Source organism: Dromiciops gliroides, chromosome 1, assembly GCF_019393635.1.
Source record: "Dromiciops gliroides isolate mDroGli1 chromosome 1, mDroGli1.pri, whole genome shotgun sequence".
In the NCBI taxonomy this organism is placed as follows: domain Eukaryota; kingdom Metazoa; phylum Chordata; class Mammalia; order Microbiotheria; family Microbiotheriidae; genus Dromiciops; species Dromiciops gliroides.
The window spans coordinates 259,449,899-259,463,245 of record NC_057861.1 but is presented as its reverse complement, the minus strand read 5'-3'; the positions used below and the strand labels follow the sequence as shown (position 1 = coordinate 259,463,245).

Genomic DNA, 13,347 nt, shown 5'->3' with positions numbered 1-13,347 from the left:
AATCCAGGGCTGATGCTCTATCCACTGTACCACGTAGCTTGCCCCAACTCATTGTATTTTTAAGTGTTAATTTTTGTTCCTGTAGATATGCTCTTGTACAGCCATGGACACCTCAGACCTTCCTTCCACCTGTCTCTTTAGTTGTACACCATCTGAAGGCATAAAGAAGCTTTCTCTATAATTTTTCCCTAGCTCAGGTAGGATTGCCATTGGCCTATTGGCCGGACTTTCTGGGCCCATGTTGTTACCTTTTAACCTCACTTCAGGTCTCAGTGACCATATATTTATACCTAGCCTGCTGGTATGACCTGGATGCCTGAGAATTCCAATTAGTCTTTCTGGATTTTTATTTTCCCTGCCATAGCAGTTCAGGAGGAAGGGCCTGGACCTTTCTCCCCTGACATTTTTAGAAAATACCTTACTGACCCTGGGGTATAAGTCAAGTAATTCCATTACATTCCAGAATAGTCCTTTTTTAGCCTTATGAATTTCTTCATAAATAAAGAGGAAAAAGGTATTGACATCATGAATAGTAAGAAATGATAATATACATGTGTGTATGTATATACATATATTTGATTAACATAGATTTGTCTTTATATCGGACTGCTAACTCAAGCCCAGGATTTGAAGGAAAGTGAGATATATACATATCCTAAAAATTGTAAAGTTGTTTTATGATGTGATTTCTATTATTTTTGGTAGACTAAAGGAAAATTATTCCTTTGACATGTCTGTTAAAATAAATAGCTATTTGCTATCTTCATTGTTTCTTTCTTTGAAAGAGTCAATACTTTTGATGCACATATGCATTAATTTCTGAATATTTCATTTACATGTCTCAGATTCTACAAGGTAGCTAATAATTCTTAGATATTTTTGTTATAGTGAAGATAACATACATTAAACAGTCAACATATAAAAAACATTCTGCAACTACTAATACTAAACCAGCGGAAACTATTATACCCTGAACTTAAAACCTTATTCTATTGCAAAGTAGCATAGGGTTTTTAATAACTACAAACAGTCAGAATCAGTTGTGCCACAGCCAGTGAGTTCAATAACCCTGCTGAGAGTGCTCAATCAACTGAAAATAAAGTGGGAGGTTTCTTAAAAGATCATCACCTACTAGCCCAACAGGATTCACTAATGACTCTAAAGCTGTAAACCTCTAACACCTCATTAGTTTTCAATTGTTGCATATTGTTTAGCAAAAGCATTGTCTATTTCCCATGATGTCCTATTGGGATATGGTCAAAATCTCATTTTTATGGATCACTGCTTACTGGGAAATATCTTTCACCAAGTAAAAGACAATAAAACTCAGAGTGGTGAGACAATAGTCCAAATATTTGGACAGATATTGAAACTGAAAGTGGTATGCTGAATTTGGCTCTTTAGTAGTGTGTGCTCAACATTGTGGAGGCTAACAACTAACTCTAAGATTCAACCCAATACATAATCATATGATGATAGATTTAGAATTTGAAGGGACCTTAGAGGTCAACCACGTCATACTCCCTTGTATTATAGATGGAGAAGCTGAGGCACAGAGAGATTAAGTTATTTGCCCAGGATTACACAGCTATTAAGTGTCTCTGGTGGCTTTCATGCTTGGGTCTTCTTGATTTCAAGTGCAACAGTCTTATCTTCTATACCATTCATAATAGGCCTTTAATAAATAATTCTTTTTTTAAAAAAATTATTACATTTTATATTCTGAACTGTCTTCCTCCCTCCTTCCCTGCATGAGAAGGTCACCATTTAACACAGATATACCTATAGATACACACATATATGTATATAGCTCTATCTATCTGTCTACCTATTATAAAAATATACTATACATACATTTACTTATCACATATTTTTCTGGAGGTGGATAGCATCTTCCTTCATGGGTCCTTTGTAGTTGATTTCAGTATATATAATACTCAGAATAACTTACTTATTTACAGTTATTCCTTGAACAATATTGCTGTTACATTATACAATTGTTCTGATCATTTTACTCTTCATTATTTCAGATAGGTATTTTCATATTTTTCTAAAATTAACCCGCCCATCATTTCTTACAACACAACAGTATTCCATCACAACCATATACCACAATTTGTTTAGCCATTCCTCAACTGAAGTGCATCTCTTCAATGTCCAGTTATTTGCCACCACAGAGCTGCTATAAATATTTTAGGCAATATAAGTTCTTTTCCTTTTCCCCTGATCACCTTTGAAACTGACCCAATACTGGTATTTCTTGGTCAAAGAGTATACACAATTTTATAACTCTGGGGATAATTCCAAATTACTTGTCAAAATGATTGGATTAGTTCACAATTCCACCAAAGCTTTATTAATGTACCATTTTTTTCACAACTCTTCCAACATTTGTCATTCTCCACCTATCATTTTAGCCAATCCGATCAGTGTGAAATGATATCACTAAGTTGTTTTTATTTGTATTTCTTTAAATTAATGATTTAGACATTTTCTCATGTGACCATATGTAGCCTTGATTTCTTCATTGAAAAACTGCCTTTTCATATCCTTTGATCCTTTATCAATTAAGAAATGACTCATATTTTTATAAATTTGACAAAGTTCCCTATATATCTGAGATATCAGACCATTATTCAAGAAAATATTTATAAATTTTTTCCCTTATTTTCTGCTTTCCTTCTAATCTTCACTCTATTGTGCTTATTTGTATAAAGCCTTTTTAATTTAAATAATCAAAATTATACATTTTATATCTCATGATTTCTATATCTTGTTTATTAATAAATTCTTTTTACCTTCCATAAGTCTGATAGGTAATATGTTCCATGTTCTAATTTCCTTATGATATCTCCCTTTATATATCTAGGTTATGTATACATTTTGACATTATCTTGGTAAATGGTGTAAGATATTGGTCAACCCTCAATTTCTGCCAAACTGTTTATAGTTTTCCCATCATTTTTTAAAATGAAATAGTGAATTTTTATCCCAAGAGCTTAAATCTTTATATTTGTCAAACAAAAGGTTACCATAATCCTTCACTACTGTGTATTGGATGTCTACTAGGTTCTACTGATCCACCTTTCTATTTCTTAGCCAGTAAGAGATAGTTTTGATAATTACTGCCTTATAATATATTTTAGTATCTGGTACTGCTAAAAATCCTTCTTTTATTTTTTCCCATTAATTCATTTGATATTTTTGACCGTTTGTTCTTCTAAATGAATTTTGCTATTTTTTCGAACTCAATAATATGTGTGTGATTTAATTTAGATGGCATTGAAGAAGTAGATTAGGTAGAATTGTCATTTATATTACATTGACTCTGGACACTCAAGAACAATTAATATTTCTCCAATTACTTAAATATGACTTTATATAAAAATTGTTCTGTACTTCGATTCAAGTAGTTACTACTTTGTCTTGGCATGTATTTTGTGCTGCCTACATATTATTTTAAAAGGGGTATCTCTTTCTTTCTATCTCCTCTTTCAGGATTTGGTTGGTACATATAGAAATGCTGATGATTTATTTGTTTCATATCCTGCTACTTTGCTAAAATTATAATTTTTTTCAAGTAGCTTTTTTTTGGGGGGGGGCAGGGCAATTGGGGTTAAGTGACTTGCCCAAGGTCACACAGCTGGTAAGTGTCAAGTGTCTGAGGCCGGATTTGAACTCAGGAACTCCTGAGTCCAGGGCCGGTGCTTTATCCACTGCACCACCTAGCCGCCCCCAGCTTTTTAGTTGAATTTCTAGAATTTTCCAAGTATGTCATCATGGAATCTGCAAAAAGAGATAGTTTTATTACCTCATTGCCCATTTTGATTCTTTTAATTTCTTTTTCTTCTCTTATTACTAGCATTTCTAATGTAGTATTGAATAGTATTGGTGATCATCAATACTTTTTTTTTTGGTGAGGTAATTGGGGTTAAGTGACTTGCCTAGGGTCACAAAGCTAGTAAGTGTTAAGTGTCTGAGGCCGAATTTGAACTCAGGTCCTCCTGACTCCAGGGCTGGTGCTCTATCCACTGTGCCACCTAGCTTCCTGATCATAAATATTTCTTAAACTGTTCTGGGGAATAATTATATTTTTAAAATGTATAATTCTTTTGGGAATAATGTCTGTTTTAAAACACTTATGATTATTGCATTTCAATTAAATATTATTTTCTTTTTTCAGATTTTTGCACAACAATAAATTGTCTAAAATTCCAGCTGGGAGCTTTTCTAATCTGGATTCACTGAAGAGACTGTAAGTTTTTTTTTGTTGTTGTTGTTTTTTTTTTTAAGTGAGGCAGTTGGGGTTAAGTGACTTGCCCAGGGTCACACAGCTAATAAGTGTTAAGTGTCTGAGGCCACATTTGAACTCAGGTACTCCTGACTCCAGGGCCAGTGCTCTATCCACTGCACCATCTAGCTGCTCCAAGAGACTGTAAGTTTTTAAGACATTTCCTCCAAATTAAAATTGGAATAAAATAGAATTAAAAAAAAGATTTTTCCTCAATGTTTTGTACCTTGAAAGATGATGGCAACTTTGTAGTATTGGGTCGATAAGTGTTTCAGATTATTTTAGTTGTGTGAAAATAGTTTGTCACAGATGGAGCCATGATCAATCTGATATTTCTCAGAAATCTAGCTAAATTATATGCTTGTTATCATATGACTTCTCCAGTGGTTCCTTATTAAATCTAAAGACTTCAAATCTTTCTTTCCTTAAACTTTTCTTAAAATAAAAAGTTCTACAATGCTCTAGAGTTCCAAAGGGTTTGTATGACTATGAAATTCAGTTAATTTTCTATTATGGCCCTTATTTCAATCCCCCCTTTCCTCATTATTCCATTTGTCTCTCCATTAAATGTTCTTCTTTTAGATCCTCTTCTTTGGGGTTCCTCCATATCCTCTCAATTCTTTTTATTTACCCATCTTTTTTCTCTATGTGTCCTTGAATTTTTTCCTAATATGCCCCAATCTAAGCTTCAGCCATTAGATGAATGGCAAAGATGTGGATTTTCCATTCCATAGTTCTAGGTAATTGAGAATATTGTAGAAAGCAGACAAAAAAACATCTGTTGGTGGCCTTAGCTTGCAACCTAAGTCTTGCCAGCTATCTGAGTGTGTCTGTTGCTCGAATGAATGCTTATGGGCAAGAGAGTGTGAAGGCTAAGCAAAAGCCAATAACACTAAAATACTAATGGTTTTGGTGAATTAGTGAGAGGAGACAGGAGACCAATTATGGGTGAAAGGATCTGCTTTATTCTCACCTTTCTTAATAATTCCAGTTCTCATCATTTCTTTCTTTTTCTTTTAGCATGTAAATTCTCAAGGCAAACACAACTGGGGTAATCTATCCTGATTTTGGTGGGATGCAGTGAACGTTGGGCTTATATCCTGTACACAAATAAATTTTACATATGCCTCTACCTTTGATCTATTTGTCTAAATCTACATTTACCACTACTCTTAACAAAGCAGTCAAAATTTTTTTTTTCTTCCTGTTTGCTTGCTTCATCAAAACTGTGAGATAAAGAATTACAGAATTCAGTGAAAAATGTGAATGGGATTTCTTTTGAAATGTCAATGATGGTTTTTCAACTGATACTCAAGGACCTTTTTTATAGGATCTTCTGATACTTGTAATATTTTCATACAATCTGTTAAATTTCTTCTCCTTCACTGGATTTGATTTTTCAATTACTAGTGGGATGTTTTCCCTCTCTTTAGGGTTTCATATTATCTTTACTTACCTGTCTTAGTAATTTCAGATATGTTTTCAATTCAGTTCACTTAAATTCAGCAAATATTCATTAGTCAATAAACATTTATTATGCACCTACTATGTGCCAGCCACATACAAATGAAGGCGGCTATTATGTTCAGTGTATCCTGCCAACCGGGTGTTGGAAGGGATAGTTCTGCATACCCTTGAGGCTTATATCCTAGGAGAGAATCTATTATTTAATGACATCTCTTGGATCTGATGATTTAACCTCTCACATATCTTATTGAAAACGTAACTTGTCGACAATGTAACTTCTAAGCTTTTTTCCAAAGGTTCCCCCACCTCACACCTTGAATTTTCTATATCTTAATTTTTTTTCACTGATTCAAATGATTAAAATTGTTTTTCATTGTGTGCCACTAGACTGCAAAATATAAATACTAAGAATAATAAACTAAGACACCAAGGGGTCATGAAACTGGGTCATAGAAGATCTGGCCATGTATGTTGTAAGCAAAATCTGCTATTATTCCAAAGATTTCAAAGTGTTTTATGTAGTCTCATTAATGTCAGTGAGATAGAAAGTGTGTTCTCTGCTTTACAGATGGGAAACCAATGTAAAGAGCTTGCTTTGAACTCTGTTGTCAGTCAGTGACAGAATGAGTACTCTAATGTACCTAGTTGTTCCTGTGTTCATTCTTTTACCCTACTTACATGCCATCATATCAAAATTCTGGAAGGATCTAGGATTTTGTCAGGATGGGGAACATCCAATGTATTGTGAAGATTAATGAAATGATTTTTAGAAAGTGCTTTCAGATCCTTGGGTGAAAGGCATTATGAAAGCATAAATGACTTCTTTTTTTCAGACATAAAAATCATATTCTTCATGTTTCAGTTTTTCTTCCAAAATTATCCTTTAAGCAAAACATGTGACATAGGTGGGAATGAGTAACTGCTTCTGTATTGTTGTCTTAGAGTGGAAGTTATCAGAAGGCAGAGGCTATATCTGCTCGCTTCCTATATTACCTTGCATGACAGCACCTGCAGGTTAAGTATACGCAGAGATGCCAGTGATTTCAAAATTAGCACAAGAGAAGTAGCTTAGAGTGACAGAAAGAATGCTGAATGCTGATCTCGGAATCCTGCCGCTTATACCAGCTAACTGCATGCTCATGGAGAAGACACTTAATATCTCTCTCATCTACAATTGCTACAGCTGCAAGAGCAGGATGGATGATAATATCTGCTGCTACCTGAAAGGGTCATTGTCAGGATCAAATGAGATAATGCACATAAAGCACTTTGGAAAACTTCAACTGCTAGAGAAATGTTAGCTATTATGATTAATTTTTGATAAACTTAAGAAATGTTCAATAAAGCTTCTCCTTTCTTTCCAAGTCATCCAGCATTTCAAAAAACAAACTTCCATTGTTGCTTTGTCAGGCAAATTTTGTAAATAATCTCGCTGTACAGCAGAGGTGTCAGACATAGCCCACAACAAACCTGAAATGCTGCCTGAACTAGATGAAAATATTTTGGGGAAATATTTAACAAAATCCAATAAAGCATAGATATTATTACATTTTAAAACTGAGTCAACAACATGCAGTCTTCTGGGATCCTTATGCACAGTTTCATAGCCCCAGTTTCTTTTTGAGTTTCACACTGCTATTGCATAGCATACATTGCAAAAGAGAGCGTTTTCAATAGAAGTAGAGGACTGGGATTCCTCTGGCTCAGACCTTTTACCATTTTTAGGGTAAAAAAATTTTCACCCTTCCTATTTTTCTTCAGTTACTCTGGACACCTTAATTTCAGGTCATTTTAATAATAATAATAAAAGACCTGACCTTTTGGCTGGATTTTTTTTAAATGAAAAAACCTAGGACTAAAAGAACACACAGAGAAAAAGAAAGTGTCATAAGGCCCATGAAGACCCAGTGGGTAAATGATGTTGTAATTAAGGAAAGTGAGACATTACAGCCTGTTAGAGCTTGCCATTTCTAATGTATCCCAAGGGATCTTTAGTGCCATCACTTCTTGCATTTAGCTCCCATTCATGTAGATAAGAATCTCACATGGGCATTGAAGTGAAAACTGATTCTTTCATATTTAGCAACTGCAAACTCCTTTTGATGAGACTACCAGACATTGAACTAAGAGTGCTAATCAGATTAATGAACTTTTGGACTCAGTAATGCTGAATTTGCTCTATTTTTCAATCATGCTGCTGACACAACAAAGTGATCAATGACAAGGAATAATCCAGGACAATCAGAACTCAATAATAAACTGCATGAGCAAGCAATCTGTGCATTTTATATCTAAAATACAATTCATTTCCACTTTAAAATTGTTGTTTATTGACATCATTTGTATTTATATTTCAATTACTTTCAATGATTCCCTTTCACACCTAGGCAGCAAGCTGTTCCTTAGTAGTAAAAATTTTTAAAAAGAATAAAAGAGGGAAAAATAATTTGAGAAAAACTGAGTAGGTATCAACTGAGTTTTACTTTATATACAGTGTTCTACACACAAATTCCCCTGCACCTGCAAAGAAGAGGGGCTGGCAGATTTTCTCTTCTATTATCTAGGGTCAAGATTGAGCATTATAATTTCACAAGCATTCAGTTTCTTCTTTAAAAATTATGTCAGGGGGCAGCTAGGTGGCACAGTGGATAGAGCACCAGACGTGGAGTCAGGAGTACCTGAGTTCAAATCCGGGCTCGGACACTTAACACTTACTAGCTGTGTGACCCTGGGCAAGTCACTTAACCCCAATTGCCTCACTAAAAAAAAAAAAAGTTATTTCTAGGGGGCAGCTAGGTGGTGCAGTGGACAAAGCACCAGCCCTGGATTCAGGAGGACGGGAGTTCAAATCTATTCTTAAACACTTGACACTTACTAGATGTGTGACCCTGGGCAAGTTACTTAACCCTCATTGCCCTGCAAAAAAAAATGTTATTTCTATTTATATTGTAATGGTTATTGTACAAATGCATTTTTCTGGTTTTGTTTACTCTGTATCAGTTCATATAAGCCTCCCTAAGCTTCCCTGCTTTTTCATAGTCATTATTTGTCACACTACAGTAATAGCCAATTAAATTCATGCACCACAATCTCTTTAGCTATTCCCCAAATGATGGGCGTCTCCTGGACTAAAATACCATTGCGCACAGCACTTAAAAACCTTCTCATTGTGGGCATTTTTCTCCTAATACATCTAATTTCATAAGTGAAAGTTCCATTAAAAAAAAGATGGATGCTAATTTTTCATTTCTAAATTTAAATTATTTGGAAGTAGTGCAGATACATATTATTCCTTAGTGGGATGTAATATCAGCTATTCAGAATGAGAGAGTCAGGAGACCTGGGTCATAGTCCCATTTCTACAATTTTCTGCATGACCTCAGAAAACTCACTTTTTCATTGGATGATTTTTAAGGCTCTAAAATTCCAAGAGTCTCTGAAATGACTAGTCAGCCATTCTCATTTTCTATATGAGATTCTACCACGATAAGGATATTGTGGGAACTGCTAATGATGTCTCATGAGATTTACCATGCTTTCCTTGGTAACTGTCTCTAGTTCTTGGGTCTGGAATGGTTTCATGTTTCCTTAACTTTCTCATTGGATTCTCAACAATTTGAAATTGAAAAATGCTTTTGGAAGTTCAGATGGATATTATTCTATTATATATTCAGATTTGTTACCTTTCTTTTCATTAAGTGCTATGTTATTCTTTTCAGACAATGTTTTTAGTGAGTCTTTTTTAGGTTCTGGCTTATTTTCATCTACATTTGAGTCCTCAAAGGCTCTGTTGCTTTTACCAAGTAGGAATTTGTGAAACTCAAATAATGTTTCTGCATATTGTGGTCAGATATTAGAAACAGTAAAAAACAAAACAAAACAAAACAACAATCTGTTTCTCATAAACTTGAAGAGCAAATGGCCACTAACTTATATATGTACATATATATCAGATATATCTATATCTATACAAACATATAATTTGTTGTTGTCATTGTTGTTGTTGTTAATCAATCAGTCAAATCTGACTCTTCTTCTTCTTTTTTTTGGTGGGGCAATAGGGGTTAAGTGACTTGCCCAGGGTCACACAGCAATGTCTGACTCTTCCTGACCTCTTGGACCTTCTATCCTCCACTCTCTCAAGTCTGTCCAAGTTCATGTTCCCTGCTTCCATGACACTATCTATCCACCTTATCCTTTTCTGTCCTCTTTTCCTTCTACCTTCAATCTTTCCCAACATCAGGGGCTTTTCCAATGAGTCTTGTCTTCTCAATATGTGGCCAAAATATTTAAGCTTCAGCTTCAGTATTTGATCTTCCAATGAATAATCTGAATATATTTTTTTAAAATAATATTGACTAATTTGATGTTTTAGCTGTTCAAAGGACTCGCAAAATTATTTTTCATAACCACAATTTGAAAGTGTTGCTCCTGCAGTGCTCAGGTTTCCTTGTAGCCGGATTCTCATAGCTGTACAGTGCTATTGGAAAAACCATAACTTTGATTATATGGACCTTTGTTAGCAAGGTGATATCTCTGCTTTTTAGTGTGCTGTCAGATTTGCCATAACTTTCCTTCCAAAGAAAAAGCATCTTTTAATCTAATGGCTGCAGTTGTTGGCAGTGATCTTTCAACCCCAAAATATAAAATCTGACTCTGCTTCCATTTCTCCTCTCTCTGTTTGCCAGAAAATGATGAGGCCAATTGCTGTACTCTTAGTTGTTGTTGTTTGATGTTCAGTTTCAAACCACGTTTTAAACTCTCCTCTTTTACCTTCAACAAGAGACTTCTTAATTCTTCTTCACTCTCTACCATCAGAGTAGTGTTATCTACATATCTGAAGTTGTTGATATTTCTCCTGGTAACCTCAATCCTGGCTTTTGATTCATTCACCCTGGCATTTCACATGATGATGTCCTCTAAATATGTTAAATAAATGGGGCTACAGTGTACAATCTTGTCATACTTCTTTTCCAGTCCTAAACAAATAATTTGTTCCATGTTCAGTTCTAACTGATGCTTCTTACAGGTTCTTCAAGAGATAAGTAAGATGATCTGGTAAATACATACATACATACACACATATGTTCATATGTATATGTACACACATGTGTGTGGGTGTATATCTATATCTATACATATATATGTATATGTGTGTGTGTATATATACATATATATATATATATATATATATATATATATATATATAATTTTTTTTTTTTGCTTAACCAAGCCCCTTTTATGGGGCTAGGCTTGTGAATATTAGAGGGGGAATATATAATAGCTTTTATTCATTCTTTTCTACTTGAAACTTTGCTGGGAGAGCAGGGGCTTTCCTTACCATGAGTTCCTCTGATTTGCTGCCATTCAAATATGTACAATGCCAAATGTGAAGGAAATATTACAACATTGACAAAAAATAAATCACCCAAATGCTAAGTTCCTCCTGTGTCCTGATGGGATTCATATTACTGACTAGTGATTATTCAAAGGGTGAGGCTCTTTTAAAAAGCTAGTTATTCATGCCTGGTCTAGCATTTTGGCCTGATAGAAACTTCCAAGTTATCGTACTTGAGGACAACTTGAAAAACCTAAGAAATACATGCACATTCATTGAAGAATTGTATTAGGAAATACATTGTTATTCAATTACAGATGCATCAGTCATGCCCAAGAATATTGATGTTTGTTTGTTTGGTTTTTTAGCCCAATAAAGCATTTACTTAAAGCATAAAATATTTTAGAGAATTCCCATGAAAAACTTGAAAATAAGAACACCTAAAATATCTGTTTTCAAAAATTGTAAGGTACTGTTATTTTATTGGCTTCTTGTCTTTAATTCTCAGAAGTTCTACAAAGGAAATAACTTGTTCATTTAGTAGATATTTATTGTATATGTTATTGAAGGCATTCTTAGAAATAGGGACCAGTCCTGTGCTTTTATTGGTATACTAACTTCTAGATTAGAGAATACATTTGGCCCAATGCTAGTTGGTTCTTTCACTGCAAATTAGTTTTCTACAGTTGTCTAGAACACTAGGAGGTTAAGTGATTTGCCTAGGGTTATACAACTAGTATGAATTGGAAAGAGAACTCAAACGCAAGTCTTTGTGATTCTCTAGCCACTGTGTCAAGTCAGCAAGCATTTATTATCTTACACTTTTTTCATTTAAATTTTTATTTAGAATTTCCCCCAAGTTACATTTAAGTAAAAAACCAAAATTTTTCCATATTTATTTTTTAAAACTTTGTGTTCTAAATTTTCTTCCTCCCTCCTCAACCCTCCCTATGTAATCAAGTAATTCATATAAGTCATACATGTGTAGTTATGCAAAGCATCTTCACATTTGTCAAGTTGTGAAAGAAAATAGACAAAATAACTTTAGAAAGAGGAACTAACAAATAAAATTATACTTCAATCTGTATTCAAGTACCATCAGTTCTTCCTCTGATGTTTTGCATTTGTCATACATCCTTCTGATAGCATCCTACTCATTTCTTTCAGTTACTATTGCTACCTGTATTATTCTCCATCCTATTCTCTCCCCTTGATATTTACTCTATTTTCTTTCTTATTTCACCCTATCCATCCTCAAAAGTGTTTTGCTCTTTATTGCCCCCTCCCCCAAACTGCCCTCCCTTCCTTTGACTCTCCCTCCCTTTTCCCCATCCACTCCCAATTTCCCTCAGGGCAAAATATATTACTATACCCACTTTAATGTGTATGTTATTCCCTTTTTGAGCCAATTCTGTTGAAAGTAAGGCTCACACACTCTTCCTCTCCTTCCCCATCTTCCCCTGCCCTCCATAAGCTTTTTCTTGTTTCTTTTATGTGAGCTACTTTACTCCCTTCCACCTCTCCCTTTCCCTTTCTTCCGGTGCATTACTCTTACCCCTTAACTTTATTTTGAATATGTCATCATGGGTCAGCTAGGTGACACAGTGGACAAAGCACCAGCCCTGGACCTAGGATGCCCTGAGCCCAAATCCGGCCCCACACATAAGCCACCCCACCCTACCTGCCCCATAAAAAAAACAAGGATAAACAAAAAATAAATGTTTTATAGATACCATCCCTTCATATTCAATTCACACCTGTACTCTCTAAGTATATTCCTTAAAGTGGCCCTAATACTGAGAAAGTTCTTAAGAGTTAGAAATATTATCTTCCCATGTAGGAATGTAAACAGTTTAACCTTTTAATGTCCCTCATGATTTCCTTTTCCTGTTTACTTTTTTGTGCTTCTCTATGGTCCTGTATTTGAACGTCAAATTTTTAATTCAGTTCAGGTCTTTTCATCACAAATGCCTGGAAGTCCTCTTTTTATTAGAATCCCATTTTTTCCTTTGAAAGATTATAATCAGTTTTGCTGGGCAGATGATTTTTGATTGTAGCCCCAGTTCCTTTAACCTCTGGAATATCATATTCCATGCCCTGTGGTCCTTTAATATAGAAACTGCTAGATCTTGTGTCATCCTGAACTGTAGCTCCACAGTATTCAAATTTCTTTTTTCTAGCTGTTTGAAATATTTTCTCCTTGACCTGGGATCTCTGGAATTTGGCTATAATATTCCTGGAAGTTTTCCTT

General features: G+C 34.6%; 1 protein-coding gene across 1 annotated transcript in view; it reads left to right on the top strand.

Moving 5' to 3' along the window:
* Positions 1-13,347, top strand: part of PXDNL (peroxidasin like) — a 574,279-nt gene that overhangs the window by 371,071 nt on the left and 189,861 nt on the right. Inside the window, exon 6 of the mRNA XM_043975169.1 lies at positions 4,184-4,255. Coding sequence (XP_043831104.1) covers positions 4,184-4,255 — 72 coding nt within the window. The remainder of the gene's footprint in view (positions 1-4,183; positions 4,256-13,347) is intronic.